Raw genomic sequence first — 15,474 nt, forward strand, 5'->3', positions numbered from 1 at the left:
CCAGAGTTCAGGCCCCATGACCAGACCCCGCCCTCCCCCCCCCAAAAAGAATACTTTCATATGGATGCAATCTTTTTCAAGCATATGCTAACTAACTAAACTGTTGCAAAACCCAGTCAATTTAGATGTGACAATGCCTCAGGTAATTTATGATTTCCTTCTCCATTTAGATTCCAATTTTATAGTTATGGAGTTGGTAAAAAAAAATTTTAATTTTCTAGTAGAAAAACTAAGTAGCACAAATTTTCTATTGTGCCAAATATTTACTAATGCAAACATTAAATATAACTTCATTTAACTGACTAAGTATTAAAGCCTGACAGAATTTTCTAGTGTTACGCAGTTTTAGGAAGGGAATTTTGGGCAAATCCCAAACTAGTAATTTTACTAGTCTTGCTTATGTATGTAATACATTTTCTTGACAACAAAATTTCAACTTTACAACTCCATTAACATGTTCTATATCTCAAAAATACTCACCTCCACCAAACTCTTTCAAATGAGCTCCAGTACATGAATCCGTAATGCCATTCCCCAAGCGAACAGCTTCATAGCACTAAGAAGTAAATGAGAGGCAACATAATTCACCAAAGGATACAAAATAAAACCCTTCACCTCATATGTACAGATGTAAGTTTTACTATTTTTTTTTTTTTTGGTCGGTTGTGGGGCCTGAACTCTGAACCTGGGCGCTACACTTCAGCTCTTCAGCTCAAGGCTAGCGCTCTATCACTTGAGCCACAGCGCCACTTTCAGCTTTTTCTGCTTATGTAGTGCTGAGGAATCAAACCTAGGGCCTCATACATGCCAGGCCAGCACTCTACCACTAAGCCACCTTTCCAGCCCCAGTTGTTCTATTTTTAATGAAACTGAATCCAGAAGGTTTCTCTCAATTCAAAAGGTGGTAATAGTAGATGCTCAACAGAATCTACATAGGAAATAGCATATATAAATAAAATTTATCGAGTGCTGTTCAAGAGGTAGAATTTAAATACCAGAACTAAAAAAAAAAACAAAACCCACAAACAAAAAATAAAAAAACTGCTCAGAACTAAGTAGGAGGGGCTCAGACATATAATCCTAACTACTTTGGAGTGTGAAGTCCAGAGCATCCATTCTCAACAGAAGAAATGTAAAAGCACAGGTGCACAACTGTGATGCCAGCGATGACAGAAGTCTGTATGACTGGACTCATAATCCAGACGTGGCTTGGGCAGCAAGTGAGACCTTGTTTCCATGAAATCAAAGGACCAATGAAAAACACAATGGAAGCTGGGCACCTGTTGCTGGTGCCTTCAATCCTAGCTACTTAAGAGGCTGAGAGCTGAGGACTGCAGGTCAAAGCCAGCCCTGGCAGGAAAGTCCAGGAGACTCTTATCTCCAATAAACCAAGAAAAACTGGACATGGCGCTGTGGCTCAAGAGCGAGCACTCACCTTGAGCTGATGAGCTCAAGTACCCAGGCCCGGAGTTTCAAGCCCCATGACCAACAACAATAAAAAGAAAAACACGCTGGAGATATGGCTCAGTGGTAAAGCACCTGATTAGCAATCAAGCCATTGTTCAAACCCAAGTATCAGCCGGCTCCCAAATGTGCATTAAGACAATAATTTTTCTAAATGCCTTGGAAACCTCTCTCAAGTAGATTTTATTTCATTCACAATTAAGATCTTGCTTTCTGCCCAGTGCCTCAGGGAACTGAGATCTGAGGATCCCAGTCAACCCAAGCAGAAAAGTCCATGAGTTTTTGGTGTTTGTTTTTAGTGGGGGGAGTCCTGGACCTTCAACTCAGGGCCCAGGAATTCTTCCTGAGCTTCTCTGGCTCAAGGCTAGCACTCTACCACTTAAGCCACAGTGCAACTTCTCACTTTGGGCTCCATATATGGGAGACAAGCACTCTACCACTGAGCCACATTCTCAGTCACTTGAGACTCTTATCTCCAATAAACTATTCAGAAAAGGCAGGAAATGGAGTTGTGGGTCAAGTAGTACAGTATGAGCCTTGAGTAAAAGCTCAGAGACAGAGCCCAGGACCAGAGTTCAAGAACAGAAAAAATAAAATTTAAAAAAATGTTTTCTGAAACATTTTAAAGGCCATGATAAAATAATAATAATAAACACAGCTGGGTACTGGTGTCTCATGCCTGTAATCTTAGCTACTCTGGAGGCTGAGATCTGACCATCAATCACTGTTTGAAGCCAGACTAAGCAGCAAAAGTCTGGTTTGAAGCCAGCCCAGGCAGGAAACATGAGTCTCTCTCATCTCCAAGAAAGCCAGAAGTAGACCTGTGCCTCCAGTAGTAGAGCACTAGATATGGAGCTCAAAAACTCAGGGATAGAGCCCAGGCCAGAGTTCAAGCCCCAGGACCAACCAAAAGTAAAAATAAATAAATAAATAACAACAAATAGTCAAGATATCATGATAAAGCTTCTTGATAGCCCACACTGATGTCTCCTGCCTATAATCCTAGCTATTCTCAGGAGACTGAGATCCGGTTTTGTGGTAGTTAATTGGAAATAAAAGTCTCTTGGACTTTCTTGCCAGGGCTGGCTTTGAACTTCGATGCTCAGATCTCAGCCTCCTGAAGAGCTAGGATTACAGGCTTAAACCACCACATCCATCTACTTCTGGCCTTTTCTGAGTACTTTACTGGAGAAAGGAGTCTTGGGGATGGTTTTCTGCCTGGGCTGGCTTCAAACTATAATCCTCAGATCACAGCTTCTTGAATAGCTAGGATTACAGGGGTGAGCCACCAGCACCCAGTATGCAACTGAATGTCCAGTGTTTATCCCAAGGTACTTCTTCTTTTTTTTAAATTGAATTCATGTTTAATAATTACAGTTTTTTTTTCCCAAGGTACTTCTGATACATGAGGGGGGCAGGAAAATTTTCTAGCCAGGCACAGGAGCTGGCTGTATCTACAATCCGTGGAGAATAAGATCCAAGGATTGTGACTCAAAGCCAGTCTGGAGATGTCCAATTAAATAAATTAATTATCTGTCTCAGTCTATGAGATGTCCAACTAAATACCCGAACGCTACCCTGGAGGGGTGGTTCAAGAGGTAGTGTCAGCTATGAGTGAAAAAGCCAATCACAAGCATCAGGCCATAAATTCAAAGCCGAGTATTGGCACTAAAAAAAGTTTTTTAGCTGAATGTGCTAGCTCACTCCTGCAATCCCAGCTGCCAGGGACATAAGAGGAAGGACAAAAAAGTAGGATGGGCCTCTGTACAGCATCGTTACAATAAAAGTGTTTTTTTAAAAAAGTATGAAGTTCTGACCAAAAAAAAAAAAAAGGCTGGAAGTGGTGCTGTGGCTCAAGTGGTAGAGTGCTAAAAGATCCCAGGACCAGCCCCTGAGTTCAAACCCCAGGACTGGCCAAAATAAAAAAAAATAATAATAATAAATCTATGCAGCCATTATCTATCTTGGAGTTAATTTTCTATTCTATCAACCATTTAATGATGCTTTCTTGGTTACTAAAACCCAATCTGTGAACTCAACAAAAAGCTAGGTTTTTTGAGTTATCACATAATATAATACACTGAGAGTAAACAAGTGGCAATAAGAGACAGAATATGTAAGTCAGACAAGAGGATTTCAGTCAGGAAAAAAGGTGATTGTGGTTTTCTCTCTGCCTCAAAATATCTAACTGTACTCACAAGAATTAACCTATAGCTGGGCGCTGATGGCTCACACCTATAATACTAGCTACTCAGGAGGCTGAGATCTGAGGATTGCAGTTCAAAGCCAGCCCGGGCAGGAAAGACTGTGAGACTCCTATCTCCAATAAGCCACTAGAAAACCAGAAGTGGCGCTATAGCTCAAGTGGTAGAGCGCTGGCCTTGAGCTGAAGAGCTGAAGGACGGCGCCCAGGCCCAGAGTTCAAGCCCGACTAAACAAAACAAAACAAAACAAAAAAACGAGTTAACCAACATGCTTCACACCCTGGCGCATCGTCTGCATTTTTATGCAGTGTAGGGTATACTGGCCATCTTTTTTTAAAATCTGGGTTTCTTCTCAACTGAACACTTTGCTTTGGACGGTCTTCCCTCTCCTTAATCACTATCTTCAACCCTGCCAGAAATATGGCAGCAGGTGCCTCCACAGCCTCTCCAGAGTTTGGAGAGTTTCCTGAAAGCTGTATAACTGGATTACAAATAAAAACTGGCTCCATGCCACCTGTTTCAGGTTACCTTGCTAAGTCTGCACAGTACAGACTCGGTGCTTTGTGACACAACAGCTTGCTATCTGAACATCATTTTTTAATTCCCATCTTGCACTCACAAAAACGGGGACACTGATACCAAGTTTCAAATTCAGATTATTGCGACTGCAAGGTAAGCATTCAACACTTGAGCCACACACCCAGACCTTTAAATTATTAGGAATTTTTTCAGATAGGTTGTCATGCTCTTTTCTTCAAACCTCAATTCTCCTACTTAAACCTTCAAATAACTGGGATTACAAGCTTAAATTACTATGCCTAGCTTGTATGTAGAGGTGGAAGGTTTTGCTAACTTTTTGAACAAGTTGGCCTCAAACCGTGAGCCTCCTGAATTGTTAATATTACCGGTGAAAGCCACTATAGTTGGCTTTTGCAACATATTCAATGTCTACTTGATTGAAATAACCACCACACATTGTTACCATCACTGCTGGAGGACAAGAGGCAACAGAGCAACTTGCTCAAATTTCTTTTTCCTTCTGTACAATTTCCTGTAGTCTGCAGGCGCCTCAACATGATTGTTTTTCCCCTTTTCTTAGCACGCTCAAAACTTGCACTTAAAAGAATCACTTTAGAATCTTTCCTTGGGATAGTTGAGTTGCCAGTATCACTACTCTTGGATTCTGGAGCCATTATGAAGTGACACAGGGGTTTCTTGAACCTACGCATTATGCCATGATGGCTGATCTAATTGCCTCACATCCACTAAGTGACTAACATGGGTTGCAGGTGAGATGGTTACATCTAGAATAAGACAGAGTGGACCAGCCAGCTGGGAATACTGTGGGAGTTTATGGCACTACTCAGAAATGTGTGCATTTTACATTTAGCAACTGTTCATCAAATTACTATTTTCAAACTGCAACTGACCAGTTACCTGAGCTTGCAGATAGCAAACCCTTAAAAAGAAGACTACTGCAGAAGCACATCCGTGTGCTTTATAATAAAAAGATTTTTTTTTTAATTCTGTATTCCAAGGGCTTAACTCTATTTTACAATTGACAAAAATAACATACCTTTCTAGAAAGGCCAAGGTCTCCTTTCTTGGGCATAAATCCAGGGTCTAAATCATTGGATTCAAGAAGTTTCTTTGTTGGTTTTCTTTGACGTTTACTTTCATAATTCCCTGAAATGCATGTACTTTTCATTAAATGACTTAGAAACCAGGCACAAGTTAATTTTGAAAAAAAAAATCTGTGTAATATAAAAAAGGCATAATATATGTACTATCCATATCTGAGGATGGACATGAAGAGAACTTATTTATAATAAAGTATTTCTAAAAGGAAATAAAGTTGGATGCTGGTGGCTCACTCCTATAATCCTACCTACTCAGAAGGCTGAGGTCTAAGGATGGTGGTTTGAAGCCAGCCTGGACAGGAATGTCCATGACTCTTTACCACCAATAAATTACCCAAAAATGCCAGAAATGGCATTGTGGTTCAAGTGCTAGAGCGCTAGCCTTGAGCAAAGAGAAAGTCAGGGACAGCACCTAGGGTCATGAGCCACATGATCCTAGGTTTTTGGCTTTTTTTTTTTTTTGGGTCCACTTGTGGGGCCTGAACTCTGGGCCTGGGCGCTGTCCCTCAGCTCTTCAGCTCAAGGCTAGTGCTCTACCACTTGAGCCACAGCGCCACTTCTGGCTTTTTTCTTTTCTGCTTATGTGGTGGCTGAGGAATCGAACCCTGGGCCTCAGGCATGCAAGGCAAGAGCTCTACCACTGAGCCACCTTCCCAGCCCCCTTGGCTTTATTTTTGATGGCTAGTTACAAGTTTTAGAGACTTTCCTTCCTAAATTGGCTTCAAACTATGATCCTCAGATCCCAGCCTCCTGAGTAACTAGGATTACAGGAGTTAAGCCACCAGTGCCTGGCTGGGAGGATGTTCTTATGTTTATTCACTTTCGACCATAAACTAAGAGTGATAAGCTTGGAAAGCAATTCCAGTGGTAGAGTGTCAGGAGAGCTAAGAAAACAATGCTGAGTTTGAATCCTGGTGCCAGCAAAAAAATTAAAAAGTTGCTAAAAAAGTAAGAGAGAAATGAAATAATAAACTGTAATATGGCAAAAATTGTATTTATGGCATTTATTTGGTGGCAAAGACAAAGGAAGTAAAATTCAGGCTAGATTCTGGGCACAAATAAATCAGGATTATAATGTGTGCTCTGGCCTTAAAGCTAAAAACACACAACAACTGCTGGGCGCTGGTGGCTCACACCTGTAATCCTAGCTACTCAGGAGGCTGAGATCTGAGGATCGAGGTTCAAAGCCAGCCAGGGCAGGAAAGACCATGAGACTCTTATCTCTAATAAACCACCAGAAAACCAGAAGTGGCGCTGTAGCTCAAGTGGTAGAGCGCTACCCTGAGCTGAAGAGCTGCCCAGGCCCAGATTTCAAGCCCCACGACACACACACACACACACACACACACACACACACACACACACACACACACACACACACACACACACACACACACACACACACACACACACACACACACACACACACACACACACACACACACACACACACACACACACACACACACACACACACCCTTTAAAGACTGCTGTTAAAAATTATAGAATTTGGCCGGGTGCTGGTGGCTCACGCCTGTAATCCTAGCTACTCAGGAGGCTGAGATCTGAGGATCACGGTTCAAAGCCAGCCCGGGCAAGAAAGACCGCGAGACTCCTATCTCCAATAAACCACCAGAAAACCGGAAGTGGCACTGTAGCTCAAGTGGTAGAGCGCTCACCTTGAGCTGAAGAGCTGAGGGACAACGCCCAGGCCCAGAGTTCAAGCCCCACGACCGACAAAAAAAAAAAAAAAAAATTATAAAATTTGGTTCACAATACTAAAGTATTTTTTTTTTTGGGGGGGGGGGAGGGTTCTGGTCGTGGGGCCTGAATTCTGGGCCTAGGCACTCTCTTCAACTCAAGGCTAGCACTCTACCACTTGAGCCACAGCGCCACTTCCTGATTTTTTTCTTTTTGCTTATGTGGTGCTGAGGAATGGAACCCAGGGCCTCATGCATGCAAGGCAAGCGCTCTACCACTGAGCCACCTTCCCAGCCCCTAGTAAGTTTATTTTCTTTGTGTACATGCAGGTATGGGGGAGTGTGTGAGTGTGTGAGTGTGTGAGTGTGTGTGTGTGTGTGTGTGTGTGTGTGTGTGTGTGTGTGTGTGTGTGTCCTGCTCTTGGTTTGGTGTTTTTGCTCACAGCTGGAGCTCTAGAACTTCAACACTTCTAAGTTGACTTTTGAATATTACACTGAAATAGAGACTCATGGACCTTTCTTCCTATGCTTCAAACTATGATCCTTAGATTTCAACCTCCTGAACAGCTAAGATTAGAGGTGAACCATCAATGCTCAGCTTTTCCTATCTTAAAAAAAAAAAAAGCAGGGACTGGGAAGGTGGCTCAGTGGTAGAGTGCCTGCCTCCCATGCATGAAGCCCTGGGTTCAATTCCACAGTACCACATACACAGAAATAGCCAGAAGTGGTGCTGTGACTCAAGTGGTAGAGTTTTATCCTTGAGCAAAAGAAGCCCAAGAGCCAGGCATAGGTGGCTCACGCCTGTAATCCTAGCTACTCAGGAAGTTGAGATCTGAGGATCCTGATTCAAAGCCAGCCCAGGCAAAAATGTACGCAAGACTCTTATCTCCAATAAAACCACTAGAAAATTGGAAGTGGCGCTGTAGCTCAAGTGGTAAAGCACTCACCTTAAGCTGAGGGACGGCACCCAGGCCCAGAGTTCAAGCCCATGACTGATGCAAAAAAAGAAGCCCAAGGACAGTGTCCAGGCCCTGAGTTCAAATCCCAGGACTGGCAAAATTTAAAAAAAATTGTAGGCCAGGGATATAGCCAGTATTAAACTAAGATGTGTAAGGCCCTAGATTAGAACTGTACTAAAACAAGTGAACTGAAATAAAAACAAAGCAAAAAATACTTTGGTTCTGCTTATTAAAATAAGCATTACTAGGATTTTTCTCTTTCTTTACTTTTTGTATTTTAGGTAAAACAAATTACGCACAGTGGCTCAACTTGTAATCCTGGTTATTAGAAGGTAGACACTGAGGAGATCAGGGTTTGAGGCCAGCCTACCCAAAAAAGTTTTTAAGACTTTATCTCAAACAATGGCTATGTGTAGCAAATTACACTTGTCATCCCCAGCTCTGTAGGGAAGCACAAATAGAAAGATTGCAGTCCAATCTGGGTCAGGGATCAAAAAAAAAAAAAAAAAAAAAAAAAAAGGTATTATCTCAAAAGTAAACAATGTCAAAAAAAAAAAAAAAAGCTGGCAAAGTGGTTTAAGGGGTAGAGCCACTGCATAGAAAGTACAAGGGCTTGAGTTAATAAAAACATCAAAAATAATACAGAGGTAAAAAATTATATGGAAAATTTAGAGGTATACACAAAAGATTCCCATTCCTTGGAATCTAGCCAGGTACCAGTGTTTCGTGTTTGTAATCCTACCAACTCAAGAGGCTGAGATCTGAGGATCCGGGTCCAAAGCCAGCCAGGCAGTAAAGTCCTTAAGATCCTTAGCTACAATTAATTACCAGGAAACCAGAAGTGGTGCTATGGGTCAAAGTGGTAGAGTACTAGCCTTGAGCAAGACCTCAGAGACCGCATCCAAGCCCTGAGTATAGACCCCAAGACACCCCCCCCCCAAAAAAAAATTAGCCAGATAGATGGCTCACACCTGTAATACTAGCTACTCAGGAAGGTGAGATCTGAGGATCTTGGTTCAAAGCCAGCCCTGGCAGGAAAGCCTGTGAGACTCTTATCTCCAAGTAAGCAGCAAAAAAGCCGGTAGAACTGTGGCTCAAGTGGTAGAGTACTTGCCTTAAGTAAAAAAAAAATAAAAAATAAAAAGCTCAGAGATAGCACCAGGTCCTGAGTTTAAGCCCCAGAACTGGTACAAAAACAAAATAAAACATTGAAAAAGTACCTGGGATGTGTGTTTAGACCTAACTTTCCTCTGTCACATGCATATAATGAATTATCTATTGGTAAGTGTTCGCTTTAGGGAACATTTATACTTATTAGCTGCTTACTCTGTTCAAATATAACACTATACATTATTATAATATGGTCTCTATTTTACACATGAAGAAACAAGTTCAAAGATCAAATAACTTTTCAAGAAACAGAGGGGCTGGTGGACCTGGTGCCTAGAGCATGGGATTCAGGTTTTTACTCCACTAGTGAACAATGCCCATAACCAAATTCTGTTACCCTGATTAAGTGGATATCAGCTACCATGAAAAACAAAACAAAACAAATAGGGTATTTTTATAAATATGTCCTCTTCAAACTGCATCCCAAACTAATTTGTACTTAGAAAAGGATATCAAATCAGTAACTATTTTAAAGACTTCTTACCAAAAAAAAAAGTGGGCAATTTGTTGTACGTAGTCAAATTGCTTTAAATCTTTACTGCCTACAATCACATCTGCTTTTATTCTGAGATCCCATCTCCACCTTACCTGGGGTTTTAACAACCAGGTCCTCAGACTCAAGAGCTGGCTGGGGAGACACTTCTTGAGCCACAGGTACAGACAAGGTCAGTTGTGGCAACTCAGCATGTCCACCTCCAAGGTCTGAATGAACCAAAGGCCCTTCTAGAAATGGGGCTTCCCTCTCAAGAACTGGAGGCTCTTCTTTGGTTGAAATCAAAGAATTCTCATCCACCTGCTTGTTTTGAGCATTAGCACGACACCGAACTAGGTTTTCTTCTTCACAGCGGGAACTTACCTAAAATCAGAACGCACAAATAGAATGTAAAATTGCAGCAAGGTACTACTGGCAGCCTATGCCTGTAATCTTGGCTACTCAGCAGGCTGAGATCTGAGGATTGTTTCAAAGCCAGCCTAAGCAGTAAAGTCCCTGAGACTTTACCTCAGCTAACCATGAGAAAACTAGAAGTGGTGCTGTGGCTCAAAGTGGTAGCCTTGAAAACCTCAGGAACAGGGGTTGGGAAGGTGGCTCAGTGGTAGAGTGCTTGCCTTGCATGCATTGAGGCCCTGGGTTCGATTTCTCAGTACAACATAAACAGAAAAAACCGGAAGTGGTGCTATAGCTCAAGTGGTAGAATGCTAACCTTGAGCTGAAGAGCTCAGGGACAGTGTTCAGGCCCAGAATTCAGGCCCCACGACTGACAAAAAAAAAAAAAAGAAAAGAAAAGAAAAGAAGAAGAAAAAAAGAAAACCTTAGGAACAGTGTGCAAGCAGAGTTCAAACTCCACACCAAAACAACAAAACAAGACAAAACTGTTATAAATTAGAAAGACAAAAAGGAAAAAGAACAATGTACTTAATAAGGAAGAGATACTGACACAAAAACAGCAGTTGAACCTGAGAACATTATGCAACCAGAAATAAGCCAAACACAGAATTAGAAGTAATTCCATTAATAAAATTATCTAAAAGCACTAGCAACAGGGGCACATGCCTACAATGCTAACTATTCAGAAGGCTGAGATGTGAAGATGGCAATTTAAAGACAACCTAGGAGCCGGGCGCTGGTGGCTCACGCCTGTAATCCTAGCTACTCAGGAGGCTGAGATCTGAGGATCGCGGTTCAAAGCCAGCCCGGGCAGGAGAGACTGTGAGACTCCTATCTCCAATAAACCACCAGAAAACCGGAAGTGGCGCTGTAGCTCAAGTGGTAGAGCGCTCGCCTTGAGCTGAAGAGCTGAGGGACAGCGCTCAGGCCCAGAGTTCAAGCCCCACGACCGACAAAAAAATAAAAAAATAAAAAAAAAAATAAAGACAACCTAGGCAGGAAAGTCCATCTTGAGCCTCTTTCTTCAATTAACTACCAGATAACTGGAAGTAGAGCTGTGGCTCACAGTGGGCAAAAAAGTATTGAGTAAAAGAGCTTAGGGACAGTGCCTAGGCCCTGAATTTTTTTTTTTTTGGGGGGGGGGGGGGGGAGTCCGGTTGTGGGGCCTGAACTCTGGGCCTGGGCGCTATCCCTCAGCTCTTCAGCTCAAGGCTAGCGCTCTACCATTTGAGCCACAGTGCCACTTCCAGCTTTTTTTCTTTTTGCTTATGTGGTGCTGAGGAATGGAATCCAGGGCCTCATGCATGCAAGGCAAGCGCTCTACCACTGAGCCACCTTCCCAGCCCCTAGGCCCTGAATTTAAGGGATACAACCAACCAAACGAAGGAAAAGGAAAGAAGGAGGAGATTATGATCTGAGAACGGCAAAAGTCCACAGCAGTAGAACACTGGGCATGAACAGAAAAGCCCATTGTGAGATGACTTGAATTTATGCCTGGTACCAGAGATAGATGGATGAGACAAATGAGACAGATAGATAGTGGCTGTCAGGGTCTATAGGAAAATGGGAACTTTAGTTACTAGATACCAAATTTCAATTTAGAAAGATGAAATTTCTTTCTTGGAGGCTGGGAAGTTGGCTCACTGGTAGAGTGCTTGCCTTGCATGCATGAGGCCCTGGGTTCGATTCCTCAGCACCACATAAGCAGAAAAAAGCCAGAAGTGGCGCTGTGGCTCACGTGGTAGGGCACTATCCTTGAGCTGAAGAGCTGAGGGACAGTGCCAGGCCAGAGTTCAGCCCCCACAACTGGCAAAAAAAAAAAAAAAAAGAAAGAAAGAAAGAAAGAAAAAGAAAAAAAAAAGAAAGAAAAGAAAATTTCTTTATTTGGTCTTGAACTCGGATCTTTATTTGGTCTTGAACTTCATTTATTTGCTTGAAGTTGGGGCCTAGATACTACCTCTGAGCCCTTTTGCACAAGGCTAGGGCTCTATTACTTTGAGCCACAGCGCCACTTTGGGTTTTTTAATGTCTAATTGGAGATAAGAATCTCAACGGAGAGAGTCATACAGACTTTCCTGCCGGGGCTGGCTTTAAACCATGATCCTCAGATCTCAACCTCCTGAGTAGCCAGGATTACAGTCATGAGCCACCAGTGCCTGGCATGAAAATTTCTTAAAATGAAAGCTGAGCAAGAGTATGAGGTCCTTATTTCAAGCCCCAGTAATGCCATGCAACAAATTTCAGGAAATAGTTGAGGATATTGTTGGAAAACAGTGTAAACTATACTAAATGACATAGAACTGGCAAATTTTGTTATATATTTTGCTATATATTTTTTAAGTTACAAATGTTTTTAAATGATATGCATTTATTTGCTACTAGAATTCCACTAATGTATCAAAATCTCCATTTATTATAGCTCACACCCTTGAAAACCAGAGAATAAGTCAGCCATCTTTCCTAATTATTAGCCAGTAGGTTTCCATGCCTTCAAATGACCATTTCACCTCTCCTAGACTTTGGCCAACAAACTGCCAACGGGCCTTAAAGTAGAAAAAGACACATCCACAAAACCAAACTAAATGCTATATATTTTACTATAACCTTAAAAATAAGAAAATGCATGCCTGGAAATGTGGCTTAGTGGTACAATGCTCAATTAGCATGCATGAAGCCCTAGGTTCAATTCCTCAGTACCACATAAATACAAAAAACCAGAAATGGCGCTGTGAAATGGTAGAGTTCAAGACCCAGGGCTGTCAAATAAATAATAAGAAAATCCATTTAAGACACAACGAAGTCACAAAAAACATACAAGCCTCACATCTGTAATTTTAGCCACTCAAGAAGCTAAGATCTGAGGATCAAAGGTCAAAGCTATCCTGGGCAGGAAAGTCTAAGAGATTCTTATCTCCCATTAACCAGCAAAAAGCCACAAGTAAATCTGTGGCTCAAGTGGTAGAGCACCAGCCTTGAGCAAAAAATGCAGAGACTGTACTCAGACCCTGAGGTTCAAGCCCCAGGACTGGGGCATAGACACAGAAAAATCTTAAGTCACTGCACACCAGAGGCTCACGCCTAGCTACTCAGGAGGCTGAGATCTGAGGATTACGGTTCAAAGCCAGCCCAGGCAGGAAAAGACTGTGAGACTCTGATCTCCAATAAACCACTCAGAAAGCAGGAAGTGGCACTGTGGCTCAAGTGGTAGAGTGCTAGTCTTGAGCTTAAGAGTTCAGGGACAGCCCCTAGGCCCAGAATTCAAGCCCTATAACTGACAAAAGAAAAGAGAAAAGAAAAGGAGGTAGAGGATTCCTTTGGAATCAAACAACACATAGCTTACTGCTTCTTGAAGAAACAGGGATAAAAATATAACATGTAAGAGAGGAATCAACCCCCATTATATATAAGTGGATATTACAGACCTTCTAGTGCAGGCAGTATTTGATACAAAACCATCAATAAAGCTTATAGTTCTAATATCCACTTAAAAAAGAACATAGCAAATAGCTAAGCCAGGCACCAATGGCTGACAGCTGTGATCCTAACTACTCAGGAGGCTGAAATCTGAGGATGGTGATTTGAAGCCAGCTCAGTGAGGCAAGTCCGTGAGTCTTTTTTTTGGGGGGGTCCGGTCCTGGGGCCTGAACTCTGGGCCTGGGCGCTGTCCCTCAGCTCTTCAGCTCAAGGCTAGCGCTCTACCACTTGAGCCACAGTGCCACTTCCGGCTTTTTCTTCTTTTTGCTTATACGGTGCTGAGGAATCGAACTCAGGGCCTCTGACATGCAAGGCAAGCGCTCTACCACTGAGCCACCTTCCCAGCCCCAAGTCCGTGAGTCTTATATCTCCAATTAACCACAAACAGATGAAAGTAGAACTGTGGCTCAAATGGTGGTGAAAAAAGCTAAGGAAGAGTGTCCAAGCCGAGCTCAAGCCCCAATACTGGCATCAAAAATAACAAAAACAGTACTGAGATAACTCAGGGCCAGGTTCTATGAATAACTATTCTTCAGAAGAGGGAAAAATATACACAGACCTACAATATATAGATTCATTTATCCTAAGTAACTAAAAAACTCTACGTACTATACTAGAAACTAATGGTATTTGAAAAAAACCTGAAAGGGTCAGATTCTAATTAAAGAAATTGTTTCATGTAGTCTAACTAAAGGATACTCATAGGAGGAAAAGGAGAGGAGAGCGAGAACCAGAGGAAGAAACAGATGAACAGAGAGAAAATAATTTTGAAGTACATACCAAACATAAAGAAAACAGCATAAATAATCTCCATGGAAGCTGTGAATCAATAGGAGTTTGAAAGGGATTAAGGAAAGAGAAACAAATTCTGCTGGAGCTAAGTACTAGCAGGAAGGGGGGTTGGGATTACGAGCAGGTAAACGAGGATGAACGCTGAATGTGGCCCAAGTGATTTGCATGAAAACAGAAAAATGAAGCTTGCTGAAATTACGGAAGTGGGAGAAGGGAGCCGTGAGGTGAGATTAATTGGAATACGTTGCATCCATGAGTGGGTATTTCACAATGAAATAATTCCATCCCCCATGAAAAACAATTATTGTCTCAGGAAGACAAAACTGCAACTTCCAAATAGGAGCAAGTTGCTAAAATGTTGAAACATACCTTGTGCACCTGTTCCTGTACCTTCTTTTGTTTTTTTTTAGGAGCAAATATCTGATCATATTCTTCTGTATATTCTAGAAGCCACTTGCTTGGCTTCCTAAGGCGTTTCTTCTCTAATGGCACAGCTAAATAAGGAGAAATATGTTCAGTATTAACCAAAACCCCAGAGGATATGCCACTATTTCATGAAACTATCCCCATAGTCCCAAAAGTATCAAGACGCAAAAAGATCCTAGCTTATATGACAAGAGCCTCAAAATTATTATGGTATATCATAGCAAAATTGGTGTATGGAGGTGAGGTAATGTTATACAGAAACACATCATATCAAACAAGCAGCCTATTTAATCATAAGAAAGAAAACATGAAATTGAAAATTATCTTCTATACTGACTGACACTAATACAAATTGATGTGTACTTAGAAATGTAAGACATAAATCCGGTAAATTGGAGCATATGATCCTATCCTTATAAATATAAATAAACAAATGCCAAGTAAGTTGCTTCTGGAATATACATAATATAACCGTATATTTGTTCCATTTTATGTCATTTTGACTTTATTAGACACCAGGTTGTTTTAAATAACATAACTCTGGATTCTGCACAATGTTAGACATTTAGACTGAATATTTACCTAAGCAAAATCATGTTACAATTGTGAATTTAGAAAAATAACTAAAATCAGTTTCATTATAGAAATGAGTAATGTATATATATACTTTTTTTTTTTTTTGGTCAGTCGTGGGGCTTGAACTCTGGGCCTGGATGCCATCCCTCAGTTCTTCAGCTCAAGGCTAGCTCTTTACCACTT

At 41.6% G+C, this 15,474-nt stretch overlaps 1 protein-coding gene across 4 annotated transcripts in view; it reads right to left on the reverse strand.

The window, feature by feature from the left end:
- The window catches only part of Nsd1 (nuclear receptor binding SET domain protein 1), a 101,696-nt gene that overhangs the window by 39,570 nt on the left and 46,652 nt on the right, over positions 1–15,474 (reverse strand). For all 4 annotated transcript variants that reach the window (XM_070036491.1, XM_070036490.1, XM_070036493.1 and 1 more), the window contains exons 6-9: positions 14,659–14,783; positions 9,726–9,993; positions 5,245–5,354; positions 481–556 (exon numbers count right to left, since the gene is read on the reverse strand). In XM_070036491.1, coding sequence (XP_069892592.1) covers positions 481–556; positions 5,245–5,354; positions 9,726–9,993; positions 14,659–14,783 — 579 coding nt within the window. The remainder of the gene's footprint in view (positions 1–480; positions 557–5,244; positions 5,355–9,725; positions 9,994–14,658; positions 14,784–15,474) is intronic.

This window comes from Dipodomys merriami, unplaced genomic scaffold (assembly GCF_024711535.1).
Source record: "Dipodomys merriami isolate MVZ:Mamm:240054 unplaced genomic scaffold, mDipMer1.0.p SCAF_271, whole genome shotgun sequence".
In the NCBI taxonomy this organism is placed as follows: Eukaryota; Metazoa; Chordata; class Mammalia; order Rodentia; family Heteromyidae; genus Dipodomys; species Dipodomys merriami.